The sequence below is a fragment of the Polyergus mexicanus genome, unplaced genomic scaffold (assembly GCF_030449975.1).
Source record: "Polyergus mexicanus isolate NDT 795.1 unplaced genomic scaffold, iyPolMexi1.0 SCAF_11, whole genome shotgun sequence".
Lineage (NCBI taxonomy): Eukaryota > Metazoa > Arthropoda > Insecta > Hymenoptera > Formicidae > Polyergus > Polyergus mexicanus.
Genome location: NW_027223331.1, coordinates 4882867 through 4899362, shown reverse-complemented (window position 1 = coordinate 4899362; position 16496 = coordinate 4882867). Strand labels below are relative to the sequence as shown.

The 16496-nt window shown below is 33.6% G+C and overlaps 1 protein-coding gene across 4 annotated transcripts in view; it reads right to left on the bottom strand.

Moving 5' to 3' along the window:
• Positions 1 to 16496, bottom strand: part of LOC138937924 (cyclic GMP-AMP phosphodiesterase SMPDL3A) — a 96704-nt gene that overhangs the window by 15478 nt on the left and 64730 nt on the right. For all 4 annotated transcript variants that reach the window (XM_070304621.1, XM_070304622.1, XM_070304623.1 and 1 more), the window contains exons 2-6: positions 14365 to 14438; positions 12781 to 12849; positions 8531 to 8702; positions 5856 to 6061; positions 3354 to 3550 (exon numbers count right to left, since the gene is read on the bottom strand). In XM_070304621.1, coding sequence (XP_070160722.1) covers positions 3354 to 3550; positions 5856 to 6061; positions 8531 to 8702; positions 12781 to 12849; positions 14365 to 14422 — 702 coding nt within the window. In that variant the 5' untranslated portion in view covers positions 14423 to 14438. The remainder of the gene's footprint in view (positions 1 to 3353; positions 3551 to 5855; positions 6062 to 8530; positions 8703 to 12780; positions 12850 to 14364; positions 14439 to 16496) is intronic.

Sequence of the window (16496 nt, the reverse complement as noted above, 5' to 3'; positions counted from 1 at the left end):
ACTAGTGATCAGGAAATGTGTTGGATGACACACTACTTATTAATTACTACCACAACTAAACGTAACACTATACGTATACGAATATTCAAGATGGCGACAAAATGGTCCAAATTATTCCATTTGGCAAACCTGGCCACATTGGGAACATTTTTCGTGATCAATTTTTTTCTATTCTACACTATCGAGATAACTCCCCTTAATCTTCCTTCATGATTGTAATGATCTCCGATACGAAGCCTAATGAACATCATCCTACGATCTGTCATCGTGTTTTATCATGAGAACCGAGACGAAAGAGAGAGAGAGAGAAAGTGTATGTACAATACGTCGAACCGGAAGTTTCTCGGAGAAATTGTATTCATTGGGAATAGACAGTCACTGTCTCTCTCGTATAATTTGCATTTGAATCTTCGACGTGATTGTACAATTTGCTCCGTCCTTCCTGATCGAGGATATATGATTCGCCGCGATTATAAATTTCTGTGCGCGAGAGCCTCCATAAAACTAAATTGTCGACGTGTGTGCCGCAAGATAGAAAGAGAGAGAGAGAGAGAGAGAGAGAGAGAGAAAGAGAGAGAGAGAGAGAGAGAGAGAGACAGAGAGGGAGAGAGATAAGCCATCGAATAATGAACCGAAATGTGATCGAGAAAATCGAAAATTGCTACCAGCCGATTTGCTGTCAGCTGTCAGTCTAGCGAACATGTATAGTCGCGCGCTATAATTTATAAGCGCGCGAACGAGGAGAAACGAGAACGAATGACGACAACAGTTCGCTTGATAAATCATACATGCCATATTGAAGTCCGATCAACGGGGATTTTATTCGCTTCGTATATCCTCGTACGCGCTCTGCGAGAATTTATTTCATTAAAATTTATCTTCTCGATCCTTCCCCCTCACTCCTCCCCTCCCCTCCCCACCCCTCCCACTCCACCTTCCTCTCTATATCGCGTTAGCGTTTTTTTAATATGAAACAATACGAGAGATGCGTTACATTCCGCGATCTTTCACGTTGCTCGCTTTTCATTTTGTCGACAATCGTACATCGTAGATCTCGTTTCTTCGAGATAAAAAAAAAGGGAGGGGGGGAAAGGGCAAAAAAGAAAAGAAAGGAAAACATATCTCGTTGCACGATGGCGGTAAGATGTAAGGGCAGCAATACCGTCGTCTTAAATTTTCCCTAATGCCGCCACATTCTTGAGTTTCTCACGCTTTTTACGAAACAATAAACTACCCTGTAGCTGAGTAACACCTTCGTGTGGGTAGCCTTCAATTACTCAACTTGTCGTGCGACACGCGAGATATCTGGCAGTGTGTTTTATAGGTACCTGTGTGCCCAGTGCTTATTTACTCGGTAAAACATTCCCCGTAATTCCACGATCTTTGGCAAACATGACGACGCGAGCAATCGTCAGAATTCTTTCTCTCTCTCTCTCTGTCGAACAATATATGTCGAGCAATAATGTAAAACTCCCGATAAATCAATTTATAATTTTATTATTCAAATTAAAGGCTTTTGAATATAAGAGAAAAGGATTGTATTTCAAAAAAAATTATACAGTGTATCATATGGGGGCAGAGCAAACATGGCGGCGTTTTATATACAAAGTGAATTTGATCAAATTATTAAATCAATCAATTTTAGTCTATTTATCAAATCAATCAATTTTGATAAAAAAGAATTCATAAATATGAAAATAATATAATCAGATTATACAGAAAAACATTTAATTTTACAACATTTAATTTGTATTTAGAAAAATTAGAAATCTAAAATTATATTTGTAATTAATTGATTGAAATGTATAATTTGATGACATTATTATATACTTGAAGATAAATTATAAATATGAAAATAATGTAATCAAATTATACAGAAAAACATTTCAATCAATTAATTATATATATATATATATATATATATATATATATATATATATATATATATATATATGGGTATGTTTTATGTTTCAAGTATATAAAGTTTTATGTTTTACAGTATAAATATACGTATATGATATAGTATAAGTTTTTTTAAAATTTGACGTTTAATCTTTTACACGTGTCAAGCATTACAAATGTCAAACTGTCAGACACAATTTTGAGTCACGATGCATGAATATCTAGACACAATATATACGCTCCGAATATGCGCAATTTTGCGTAAAGCTTACCCGATACCGAGTACGCCATCGGCTTTTGCACGATTAAACGCTCATTTATCCTATCAATCCCCGTATTAAAACATGCGTCTATAGGTTTACCAATTGATCAACTTCATTATAAAGGGCTTAATTTACGTTCACGTGTCATAACGCCAGATAGTGACGTAATACTCCAAACGCCGTAATACGTATGTTTTCATCGATCCCAGAAAATTGATTGGCACGTAAAAAAAGCTCTTCGCCCCAAATTATCTTTCTCTACATCATGCACGCACGCGAACACGTATACACACATATATGCGTGATAGAACGAGCATGAAAAATTTCAACGCGACCTTTACATCGACATGATCGATATTCGTTTCGAAATCGAATTACGAAGTATAGTCTCGTCGAATATTTTCGCTTAATTTAATTTCACGTTCGTCGAGGAGTTCGACGATCTCGGAATCAATCGATGTCATTGTGTCAAAATATCGCGACATTAAAAGACAAAAATTCCATTATTGGAATATCTAAAACAGAATCAAGAGAGACGCGATCGAACTATTATCGAATCATTGATTTTCGTTCGCGTCTCCTTTAATCTCTATTGTGGACAAAATAGTTGTTTTAATTTCCTACATATATATCTTATAAAAATAAAAATATCAAAAAATTACGCCAATTGAAAATAAAAAATTATACAAATATTTTTAATCGAAAATAGTTGTACAAAGTAGTTGTTTCAATTCCTTACAAAAATAATAATAATAATAAGTTGCGCTAACTAAATAAAAATGTTGGTATATTACAAAATTTATTTATTTTCAATTTATTGAAAAAATATATATATCCTATAATATAAATAAAATCTTATAAAAAAATTAATAGAAAAATTAGGACTTAAAAATTAACATAACAAATTAAAAATTTATACGAAAATTAAAAATTAATACAAATGAAAGAAAAATCTCTATCCGCTTTCGAGCCGCAAGATTTGCTTTTATCCCCATTCTCTTCAAAGGTACTTTCTTGTTAGACATCCATAAAGATTGTTCGTGTCGATACCATGGCGATGCCGGGGATTATTTCGCCGCCATATATATCGGCGGGATACACGGAAACAAAGAATGCGTCCGACGCACCGCAATAATAGCACATTCGGAGAGAAGAGCAATGATATCATATATCGGAGCATCAACCTACCGTTTCCTTCTTCTTCCGTGCATTCTCTAGCACCGACTGGAACCAGGACCATTGGCCGAAGGGATCCATCGTGTTATCGATCGTGCTACTTCCGACACGGTGCGGCATACGGTTGTCGACCGGGTTCAACCACAAATTCGTATTAAGGAAGACGATCCGATATTTTTTCGAGCGCAGCTCGATCGTGTAGTAGCCGGCTGCAACAAATTTTGAATAGTATCGCTGCGGTAAAGCCTCCGAGGGGGAGGCAAATTTATGCTCGCCAATAAGCTTACTTTGTGCCGTAACACATTTTCAGAGAGAGATAGAACTGGTGTCCATAAATATTGATATCGACCCCTTGCGCTCGTTTCGAATCAAAGAGCGGCGCGAATCTCGTTCGCCGATCATTTATACATCTCTCGGAGAACGGTAATGTTTCTTTGGGAGAAATTGTTATTTCTAGGATCCCTCAATTTGATAGGTGTGCTTGATAGATTTTTTTTTACCGAGAAAAAGATGCCGCAAATCACGATATGCTACGATCAATAATTTTTGAGATATGAATGTTTGGTTTTCTTTTGAAAAAATACCATATATTGAGATTTCAAAATTTTTGGCACGGTCATTTTCACAGAATTTTTCATCAAATTTTTTAGCATAATAAGTTTTAATTTTTTGTTTAAAAAAATATATCGAGGTTTCAAAAATTTTTAATGCATCAAATTTTAACTTTTTTTTTTTCTTAAATATCGAGATTTCAAAATTTCTTGTAAGGTCATTTTTACAGGATTGTTCATCAAACTTTTTTACATAACAAATTTTAATTTTTTGTTTAAAAGGACATCAAAATTTCAAAAATGTTTATGCATTTTTTTTTTTTTTAAATATCGAGATTTCAAAATTTTTGCATCATAATGCAACAAATAAAAACATATATGTATGTATAAAGAACAATAGGTAAAGTGAGAATAATAAGTAATAATGATAATACTTAGAATAAAGATTCACCGCTTGGACATGGATTAGGTTAGATTACTCATTTCGAGGTGGGAGTAGCAGAATCCCTCCTCTGCCTACGCTTTCGATTTTTCTACACATAAATAAATGAATCTGCTAAGAATACATTTTATAAAACATGGTGTCAGAAAATTATCATCAATTATTATGGCGAAAATATTGCTGTAATTACGACTTTAATAATCGATATATCTCGAAAACTGTGGATCATAGCGCATTGTGATTTGCGGCATTGTTCTGCTGATAAAAAATTCTATGAAAATGACATATCAAATTAAGGGATCCCGGAAATAACATTCTTCCCTTTCTTTGTCAATTTTAACGCGCTAAATTTACAATATCCCAATGTACTTACTTATCTTAGAGATTATCCGATTAACTATTCAAGTAAAAAAAATCCGCGTAATAATCATGATAAAACGATCTCTCAGAGAGATTCTTTGAGATACAATATTATTGAGATTTGGAACAAAATTGTTGGATAAAATGGCTGCTTTTTTACAATTCTGTATTTTCTTGCGAATACCCATACAGCACCGCAAGATTGCAATAACATTGCAGCAACATTTTTCTGCAAGATTGCAACATTGCAGAAACATTGCGAAATGTTGCTGCAACGTTGTTATGATATTGCAGCAACAGTAAAATGTCCGCCTACAGAAATATTGCAATATAATATTGCAGCAACATAGCAATATAATATATATGCAATAATGCTTTATGTATATTTATCGACATAATATCCTTAACATATGAAAAAAATAATAAGAAATTAGGCCTATAAGAGTCAGGATCTAGCGTGTATATAGTTTTTCTGTATTATAATAATAACGAAATTATAAAATGTAAATTTTTCAGTACACATTCGACTTCCTTCAGTGACAGAGAATATCTAAGAGAAATAAGAAAAAACTCAATTTGCAATTACGTAAATTCACAATTTTTTTGTATCCAAAATATTCAGATATCCGGATGCAAAAAGATTGTGGTAAATTTACGCTTACAACGAGTTTTTTCACATCTCTCTTGTCTTTATATAATCTCAAAATTTATTTATTAAAATCTGAAGTATCTTTTGCATATTAGAAAATTATTATCAAATTTTTGATTTTATATAAGAATGGAAACTTAAAAGAATTCTTAGTCCAATGTCTAAGCCCCTGTATTATGGTCATATCATACTTAAATTAACAAAAATAGTTATTATATCTTTTTAATCTTACTAGCCGCTCTTTGTAAACTTTGTATAATCATCATGATTAAAAATTAAATGCGGAATAGATAGCGCAACATGCGCCGCATAGTGGTAAACGAATGAACTAGCGATTATTGAATACTTTTTTGTAATATTTTCGGAATGTTGCTGTAACATTGCTAAAGTTATATTGTAAAATAATGTCTTTGCAATATTTCTGCAACATTAAACTGCAATATGCAATATTACAATGTTGCAGCAATGTTATTGCAAGCTTCAGTGCTGTATGGGTAGTGATATTTGCTCACCCTTTACGAAGGTATCCACCGCTTCCGGCGGTAGCCAGTGCTGCCAGAGATTCGCCAGCTGCGTGTAATTCACGCCGATGTCTTCGTGGCCGAGGGCGGGGAACACGAATTGTCCTTTGAACGTGCGGTGCAACAGATCGGTCAAATTCCGCAGACATTGTAGACGCAGCTCGACGCTCATTCCGACGGAGCGTGTCAGCGCGTCGCTGCAACAAGTAGTTACAGCCTCGTTACGGTCCTGGCTACGCGTAGCATGAGGAAAAGGATTATCGGCGGGAGTACGAGTTATTGTCATTGATAAATATAAGATGAGGACGAGAGCGCGCATCGCGAAATGAGGACGCGTCATATTGACACGCGAGGCGAGATGAGGCAACGACGAAAAATCGAACGTGCGCATTGTCACTCGAGCAAAACGCTGATAATTGCCACGTCAACTGATAATTGATAAAACTTTGTCGCGTCTCGATAATCGGAAACCGGAGAAAATTGATGCAAAACGATACGAGTAGCATATCCCGGATATATAAACATGAAATAAATTAAAAGGCGATTTCGAACTATCACTCTTGAGTAAATTTAATTTAATTTTACGTATAAAGAGAGAGAGAGAGAGAGAGAGAGAGAGAGAGAGAGAGAGATGTTGTTGTCTCAAAATGTTTGACTAAATTGGCTTGAAATTAAAGTAATAAAAGATTTAAGTGCACTTCAGTACAATTACGTCTTTGAATAAAACGATTATACAGAGTGACTAATTTCAGATGATTATAAAGGATACCAAAACAAGCCAATTTTGCCAATAAACCCGAGTCCGCAAATGAGCCGTTTTGGTACTAGAGAATCAAAGACCAACGAGGGAACCCGAAAATTCTGATTTTGATGAAAGTTTACACACATGTAGGAAGGGGGGAGGGGAAGTAAATAGATGAATTCAGTAATTTCCAATTGCAGCCCAAAAACGATTCTAATCGAATGAAATCATCCCTCATGTATAGAGCGGCGTTTTGCTTTTCTCGATATATCTCGAAAATTATTCGAGATAACAAAAAATATTTCATACAAAAGTCTCATGGTAATAACACCTCTATTTAACCACATTAACAGAATTTTGAGAAAATAATTTTTTTCAAAGATTTTTGCCCTTGTTAGTCTTTGATTCTGTTAGTGCCAAAACGACTCATTTGCGGATATAAATTTATTGATAAAATTTTCATGTCCTTTATAATCACCTGAAGTTTATCGATCAAATTCTAGGACAACCTGTATATATGAGATGAGATACGAATCGAATTCAGATTAAAATAGTGAAAGAAATTTCGTTCCGAGTGCTATCGATATTAATGCGCGACAAATTTGAAATTTATAGCATTCCAACAACTGGATTCACGCAATTTTTTTAATTGAGCGATTCATATCGTATATCATAATCTAGCATTTGCTACTCGTATTCCTTTTATACATTTATGCTTCTCGATAATTGTGCGACGGTGCAGCGCTAAGTGATTAGAAAGTCATCGGTAATGGACGCGACAAATTTATACCGGTCAGCGGAACTATGTATTCTTCGCTTTCTAATAATTAATTGGAAGTCGTACATCTCCGATTAGAGAGAGAATAAATCGTTCGTAAAATAATTTATTTAACAGTAATAAATCCAACGCATAATAATCGCGTTATTAGTTGAATTAACAAGTCACCATTCCCCCAAACTGGATTTTATTTATGATTTTATTGATAATAAATGAGAACTCGTGAATAAATTACAATACATTAATGATTCATTTAACAACAATCGTTATTAACGGTAGGACATCATATATCCTGTTTGACTATTGTAAAGGCGCTGAATATTTTCATAAATTTCAAATGTGCGAAATAAATTAGTAATAATAATAATAATTGATAAAACAACAGTAATGTCGACGATAATGAGATAAAAAAATAATGCATTTAAAATAACGATAATGATATAACAATAAATACTCATAAATGATACAACGATAAATTAAAAAGCCACAAGATATAATGTTTTAAAGTTGTAATTATTATGATATCATTGTTCGATTAATTTCTGTTTGTACTTATTTAATCTAAAAAAATGAAAAAATTAATAAAACGTTGTCAATAAAAATTCTTCACAGTTAAAAAAAATCTGTGCTAAATTTAACAGATATCACATGTCCCAAATTTCAGCGTCATAAATTTTGTTAGTTTAATATAATATATTAAATGATGACACTAATACTATGTTAATATTTTAACACGAAGTAAATGCAAATCTCAAAGTAATTTGAAATAAATTTTGTGTAAAATAAACATATTTTTAATGATAAAATTAAATTGGAAATATGTTATTGACGGTCTGTTGTCACTCTCACTCCTATTGTAGAATAAAATCAACATTTTTTTCTATAAATTTTTACAAACAAATCCTGTCATTAATAATACGGAACAGATCTATAGTGTAAAATTAAAAATAGATGCATATTGTGTTATTCTTACACTTTTTTCAATTATTTTAATAATTTAACACTTGCGTTCAATTAAAACAACAGCGATATGTTAAATTAGCACATAAATATATTAAATATTTAACCGGCACATCTTTTAACAAGAAAATATAAATTTTCCAACTGTGTTGTCAAACACCGTTGTACTGTAAAGGTTTCACCTACCCCGTCCACAGGACAAACTCGATCCCTTCGTCGTGCATCGATTTCATCGCCCGCGCCGCCGATTCGATGAGGGCCCAGGGCGAGTCGCAGCTGTAGTCGCCGAACTCGCCCGCCAGTTTTCTGTCGAGTCTTAACCGCCCGCTGTCGAGGCTGTTTCTCGTGTTCCAGCACACTGGAGCACACATTGGGGGGTGGTAAACGGGATACGCGCACGAGAAAAGGTCGTTCGTGGGAACTTGCGAAATGGAGCGCAAAACGGGGAGCGGCCAGGCTTGCGCTCAAGGCTCGTGTCGTCATCGTCGTCGTCTCGCTAACGTTCATGCGACACGAGGCTTAAGACGATAGCGGTAGGTCAAATGAACGTGGGGAAGAAAAGAGGGAGGGTAGATCCGCGATATTGTAAGCCGTTCGCTATTTCGCTAGCGTGCCCCGTGCCCCAGCCGAACACGCTAGGTACTTTAAAGCGATCGGTAAATACCAGTTGCGGGAAAGGGAGGGCCTTAGGATCGGTAAATAACAGTTTTACCTTCCTATTAGAGGAATGATAATAATTCGCTCATGCGATCGTCGGGAAATGAAGTGTATAACGAAACGGGGGGCGTGTATTCGTTAAAGCTTGATCCGTCGCATGCTAAACGTGTAAGACAGTCACATGCAAGTTCTCATTCCGAAATGAAAAATGTACATTAATACAAAAGACTTTGGAGAAATAATCTATAACACGAATATCATAATAATATAAAGAGAATTAAAATTACATTCTTTAAGTTGATTTCAGATAGAGTTTACATTAACAGAGAGAGAGAGAGAGAGAGAGAAAATTTTTATTTAAGGCTTAGTTACAAAGATATGGTGAAAAACATTGGAAACTTGCAAAAAATAATAACCTTTCGATATTTTTGCTGAAGAAAAATCGTCTCCATATGATCTCAAGAATTTGGCATTAGTAAGTGGTGCGGTAACTTTGGGACACCCTATATAAACGTAAAATATAAATATATCGATTAAGCATTTCGGAATATTATCGCGATTCTTTGGCTTTATAATAATCTGAATTCATTCTTCATGTTTATTATTCTTTAACAAAAATATTCAGGTATTAATGAAATTTTTGGATACTTGAAGATTTCTTTCTTTTTTTTTAAATATAGGATTTCTTGTGTAAATTGACCTCTTTATGAATGCAAATAAATGAATGTGTGCATTTCAATTCCAGATAAATGTTACTTTAATGGTGAATGTGTGTAATAACACTGGTCGGCAAATAAGAACTTTTTTTTTACTTTATGTTCTACCAAGTCATTTCTTCTTCGCTATCAGTTAAGAACAAAATTAGAGTAGTTTTTTGTTACTTCTGTTACTAAAAAAAAATTTAATAACGGATAATTGAAGACATATGACTGGAAAACGTTGCAATAGATATTTCTTATGTTTCGATCACTTTTTTTTAGGTGAATCTTTTCTGCGTGGGACCTCTGGTATTTTTATCATAAAGTATAAGTCCTGAGCTTCATTTTGAGCTATCGCTGTCATCTGCAGCACGTCCCCGTCAAAAAATACAATTCACGCAAAAATATCAAAAACGCCTATTTTAGCAACTTTGGCTGAAGTTTTTTGAAAAACTTGACGTGATACGCCATTTTTACAGCCAGATTCATAATCAGCGCTAAAAAGTCTATCAAAAATGGCTTGGTAGATCTGGTAGAATTTAAGGTAAATTTGATAATTTTTCACAAAAGGCTTCCTTCATAAATTCGAAATCAAAACATTTGCCATTAAACGTTTGTAATAAGATAAAAAATGTATAGTAAGAGAAAAGGATAAAAAGTATATTTGCATTACATATTTTAGAGAATATAAAATCTTTGATGGAAATTTTCACAAAATACACTAATAAATGGAATTTTCATGAAATGCTCGAGAAAGTTTATACCTCGAGGCATCTGGCAACACTGGGTGGTAACATCACAAGGCTCGGGTTTCGCATCGGGAGGTCGATCACGTATATTCTCCCTAAGAGCGGAAGTGCGAAAAGTGAAAATTTTCGCGCGAATTTCGCAAAATCGTGATGTCGTGACTTCGAAGAAATAATGAGATTTGATAAAATGAGATTTGTATGAGTGATTGAATAAGATAAAATGTGAAAAAATTCACTAAAATCTACGTGATCGACCTCCAGGGCGAATCCTAGTCATATTTGAGTGAAAATCAAACACGTTGAAATCACACTCAGAGAAATTGTTTGAAATCTCTACATTTATAGAAATCCTTTGACTATATACCTATGGACTGCTAACGACCCCCACTTTTCCCATTTAAGCAATGTAAAATGCCGCGATTCAAGATCTCAGCGCACCCAGAACCCAAATGGCCAAGCCAAGAACTAATAATCGTGTATTCTAACTGTGAATTATTTGCAAGAGAAGAATTTGAAATGAGAAAAAGTGCTATAAATGAAACAAAAAATGGTTCGTTATCCGTTCATTATTAAAATTTAAATTGATTTAAAAATTTAATATAAAAAAGAGCAATAAGTCTTCCATTAAAAAAGAAAGGAAATTAAAATGTAATGCACTTGAAAATAAAAAAACGCAATCTTACATAAAAGAATATAAATAATTCTTTATTATAATTTACAATTACTGTCCTTTGAACAATATATTATTTTGGTTAAATCTTTTCTAACATAAATCAACTGCGATTTTTGCGTAAATTTTTTTCCAAATTAATAGAATTTTATTTTTAAGTACAATTCTATTAACATTCTTGTTACTTCATACTTGCGATTGCTCAACAAGTCATTATCCATTAGGTGTACATTAAAATTGGTGAAAAGGTTATTCAGATTTATATTTCTAATCATATTTATACTAATTTTTTGAAATGCGTGTTTCATTTTTAATTTATTTTCTATCCTGTAAATATTAAATAGCTTTTATGTTACACTCGTTATAGCGTTATACTTCAATTATTCTCTTGCAAATAATTTACAGTCAGAACTCAGAATAAGTGATACATGTGATTATTAGTTCTTGGCTTGGCCATTTGGGTCCTGGCGGTGCTGCCCATACAGCACTGAAGCTTGCAACAACATTGCTGCAACATTGTAATATTGCATATTGCAGTTTAATGTTGCAGAAATATTGCAAAGACATTATTTTACAATATAACTTTAGCAATGTTACAGCAACATTCCGAAAATATTACAAAAAAAGTATTCAATAATCGCTAATTCATTCGTTTACCGCTATGCGGCGCATGTTGCGCTATCTATTCCGCATTTAATTTTTAATCATAATGATTATACAAAGTTTACAAAGAGCGGCTAGTAAGATTAAAAAGATATAATAACTATTTTTGTTAGTTTAAGTATGATATGACCATAATACAGGGGCTCAGACATTGGACTAAGAATTCTTTTAATAGTTTCCATTCTTATATAAAATCAAAAATTTTATAATAATTTTCTAATATGCAAGATACTTCAGATTTTATTAAATAAATTTTGAGATTATATAAAGATAAGAGAGATGTGAAAAAACTCGTTGTATGCGTAAATTCACCACAATCTTTTTGCATCCGGATATCTGAATATTTCGGATACAAAGAAATTGTGAATTTACACAATTGCAAATTGAGTTTTTTCTTATTTCTCTTAGATATTCTCTGTCACTGAAGGAAGTCGAATGTGTACTGAAAAATTTACATTTTATAATTTCGCTATTATTATAATACGGAAAATCTATATACACGCTAGATCCTGACTCTTATAGGCCTATTTTCTTATTATTTTTTTCATATGTTAAGAATATTATATCGATAAATATACATAAAGCATTATTGCATATATATTATATTGCTATGTTGCTACAATATTATATTGCAATATTTCTGTAGACGGACATTTTACTGTTGCTGCAATATCATAATAACGTTGCAGCAACATTTCGCAATGTTTCTGCAATATTGCAATCTTGCAGAAAAATGTTGCTGCAATGTTATTGCAATTTTGCGGTGCTGTATGGGTGAGATCTTGGATCGCACAATGGCTGCCCATTAGCAATCCATAGGTATATAGTCAAAGTAGAAAACAGACATTTATACAGCATACACATGCAAATTATTTTTTCTCGCAAGATGCTTTAACTAATAAGAAAAAGATAATCCAAATATATTCTAATTTTTTGATAAAGTTAAAAAGGAAGGTTTTCTTGCAAAATTAAAAATAAATCATTAAATTGATAACTTACTGCTGGCGGTGCTTCCTTGCGTAGAATATTTTGGGTCGTAATGGATGTCGGTGATATGCCAGAAATATCCTACAGGACAAAGAACTTCTCTTTATCGTAATTGTGATTGAGGTTAACGAAAAATGAAAAACACCGAGGAAAAGTGCCAGAATTACGATCAAAATTTTCAACATCGGGTCAATAGTATATTTCGGCGCTTATAACGTGATTGAACATTGCAGTTTGGCTTTGATAGAATCGCATATTCCAAAAAGGTAATACGTGTCGAATATGTCATGAAATAAAAATAACTTATTTGACAATGCAGAGCGACGCGAAATTTCAAATATCATCCTTGTTTATTAAGAGACTTATAGCTTACACGCGTTTTTTTTTTCCATTGAACTCGCTATTTTTTTTATTCCTTTAAATAAATAGCTTTTTATATCTCTTTAAATAAATACACCCTTTCTCTTTGGCCTCCTGTAAAATTTACGCAGTCAAAATATCCCAACAATTAAAACCGGTATAATCGACGAATTCAATTTCCTGCTACCGTAGTATGGAAAAATATATATCTCACATCAATTGCTGCGCTTCCATTGTCACAAATAAACATAGGGATCATATTCGCATGTCTACATGAAAAAACGCTGCGATGTACATCGCGAAACTCGTTGCGCAGATGGAATTTTCGCTGTGCCAAATATGCCGTGGCAAATTTTTCGTCACTGGGCAAAGCCGCTATACGGAAACTCATGAAATTGAGGTCGATTACATGTTGAAAACAATAACGACTATGGAAAATAATAGGAAAGTAAAGAACATTGTTGCAAGCTTTTATGACCATACAGTACTTCGTAATTGCACTTTCTGTTTTAAAGGAAAACATACATGTATTTTTAATGCACTCTAGTGGATTTTTAGTTGTCTCTTTGCTATCGAATCATTTAAAAGGCAAATTTTGCCGATCGAAAAGATACTAAGAATATTGTGCAGGAAATTGGTAGAGAGTGTAAGAAATAATATTTTAAGTTTACTGTTATTACATTACGTTCCTTTATTCGTGTATGCAAGCGATGGATTTAACTTTGGACTATTAGTGTCTTTCATAAATGTAACAATGCTTTGATAAACCTAACCTTCAAATAGCAAAATTGATAATTTGTTTGCGAAAATCGTGAAATCAGTGAAAGAATGATCATTTCATTCTTCAATTGTAATTTCTGTAATTTTATCATCGAAAATCGAGCATATGAATTTGAAGCACACTTTAATCTCTCGACAACATCTAAAGCGAAACATTGCTCTCGTTTCGAACCAGCCCGCCGTTGTTCCCTTGCTCGGAAATTTTTCTCTCGAGAAACTCTCGCGCCACGGGGTGGATTTTCTGACGGCGCGTAAACGATAGCCCGATATGCCCGAAGGCATCGGATGAGCCGCTACAATATACATAATAGCTGTTTATATTTTTCTTTATGAAGGTATTAAAAATTGCACCGGCTATAGCGTAGGGAAAAAGCACAAAATTAAATTCGCGCTGCGAATATGCAAAGTACAATAATTTATTGCCTGTGTAGAGAGAGAAGAACATAATGTACTTACCTATCTTTCCTTGCACCGCGCACAGCCACGAGAGCAGTATCAGGTAGTCGCGTATCATCTTTCCGGAATCGCACCTGTAATTACAGATCGTTTGAATGGCGCGCAAGGGAACCGCGTCGCGCGATAACGACGACGAAGGTTTTGTTTGCGCTCAAGTCTAACGTATAATATATTTTGCAAGAGAGATTGAAGCCAGGAACTCGTAGGATGTCTATTCAAAACTTGTAAAAAAATTCCCTGACTTTTCAGGTAATTTGCTCAAAATTCCAGGTAAAATTAGAGAATTTTTAGATGGAACTTTCTGAGATAAGTTCTCTTTGTCTGCTTTTCACTAATACAAAGAAAAAAATAAACCATTTAAATATTAAATATTAAATTTAAAAACGTACTAAAAAGAGCTGAATGATTTTTATAAAATAAGCATTTTTCATTTGCATAATATTTTTATTTTCTATCATTAATTGTAAGAATTACGATAAAAAATGTGTACTCAGTATTTTTTCCAATGACAATGAACATATAATCAAAGAGAGAAAAATATATATTTATAATATATTTGAAATATATAATTCACAATCAGATGCTTGCGATATAAGAAAAAAAAAAGATCAGAGGAAGAATTTTTGGAAAAATTTCTTGAATTTGAATAAAATTTCATGAGAATTCTCTGATTTTTCATGATAAAAACGAAATCCCTGAGAATTTTCCAGGGAGTAGATACCCTGACTCAACTATGTGATACAGAGTATATTTCCGACACAAACGTTATATTCCCGGTGTCGTAAAAGATGATAAGTATATATACGGCGCGGCGAGCGGCATTATAGCGGAATAACGCTTCGCGCAGCTTAAACGCGATATGCAAATAAAGGTCGGTCATTAATGTCGGATAACGCCAGAGCCATGGATAACTTCTCGCCGGTAAACGCGCCGAATTCGGATATGATCTAGATTTTTCCCCGCGTTTCCATATCCAAGACTAAGACCGCGAAAATTCATCGCGATCGGAATGCCTCTGTGTGCATGTATACATGCTCGAGGCTTTATTTACCCCGACGCTTTCAATAATTTCAATCATGTGGGAGGATTTGTCGATTTATGTGTTCGATGTCGCAAGAAATTCGACAAACAAATATCATCGAATTTTTACATTTTGAGTAAAAACAAGCTACCTTGTACAATACATACGGGCTACCTTTACTGTCAAAATGAAACCATCGAGCGGTTACGTTACATCCAAATATCTCGGGGGATTTTTGCAAAATTGACAGGGCCAAACGCTGAAAATCGAATTCTGTTTATATGGCAAATGTATGAAACTCATCCCTCTATGAAAAATATGCGACATACTGTTGCGCATAATTAATGCAGTCGCGCACGGTTACTTCGTTTTCCGGCGAAACGTAAATATTCAAGATAAATGACGCAACGGGAGTTGATAAACAAGCGCTAATTTGGAATTTAATTCGGCGACAATTGCATGCCTCGCGAGCTGTATGGGAACAGCGATACATCACTCAAATCTCTTCTTACACGAGTACGTTTTTCACATAAAACAGTGATTAAAAACAGCTCAACGCAAGCGTTCGCAATCTCCGTGATATAATATATGATTCTAATATTAATACACAGTACGTAAATTAATTTATATTATAGCTTTTCCTTTTTCCCCCAAATTCTTGTTTTCTAGTATATTATTACGCGTATTTTGTGAGCCCGTTATTTCGCATAAGGATGAAAAGTCTCGTATTTATCGTTTTTTAACAGGGTATCTGCTCAGATCTTGTAAAAAAAATTCTCTAAAAATTCCCTGATCTTCCAGGTATTTTTATGCAAAATTCCAGGTAAAAAAAAATATTTTCGAGATCTTTTGGTGCAACTTTTTAATATAAGTTTTTTTATTGCATGCATTTGGTAATATTTTTTATTCATACGAAGGAAAAACAGAGAGTCTCTTTTTCAAGTACTACATTTGTGTAAATGTATATAATATCTGGAAGATCAGGGAATTTTGTTCACAAGATTTGAATAAACACAGTATTAAAGAATACGAGATTTCTATCCTTATGCGAAATAAAGAACAAAATATGTGTGATAACGTATTAGAAAATAAGAATTTGAAAAAAAAAAAC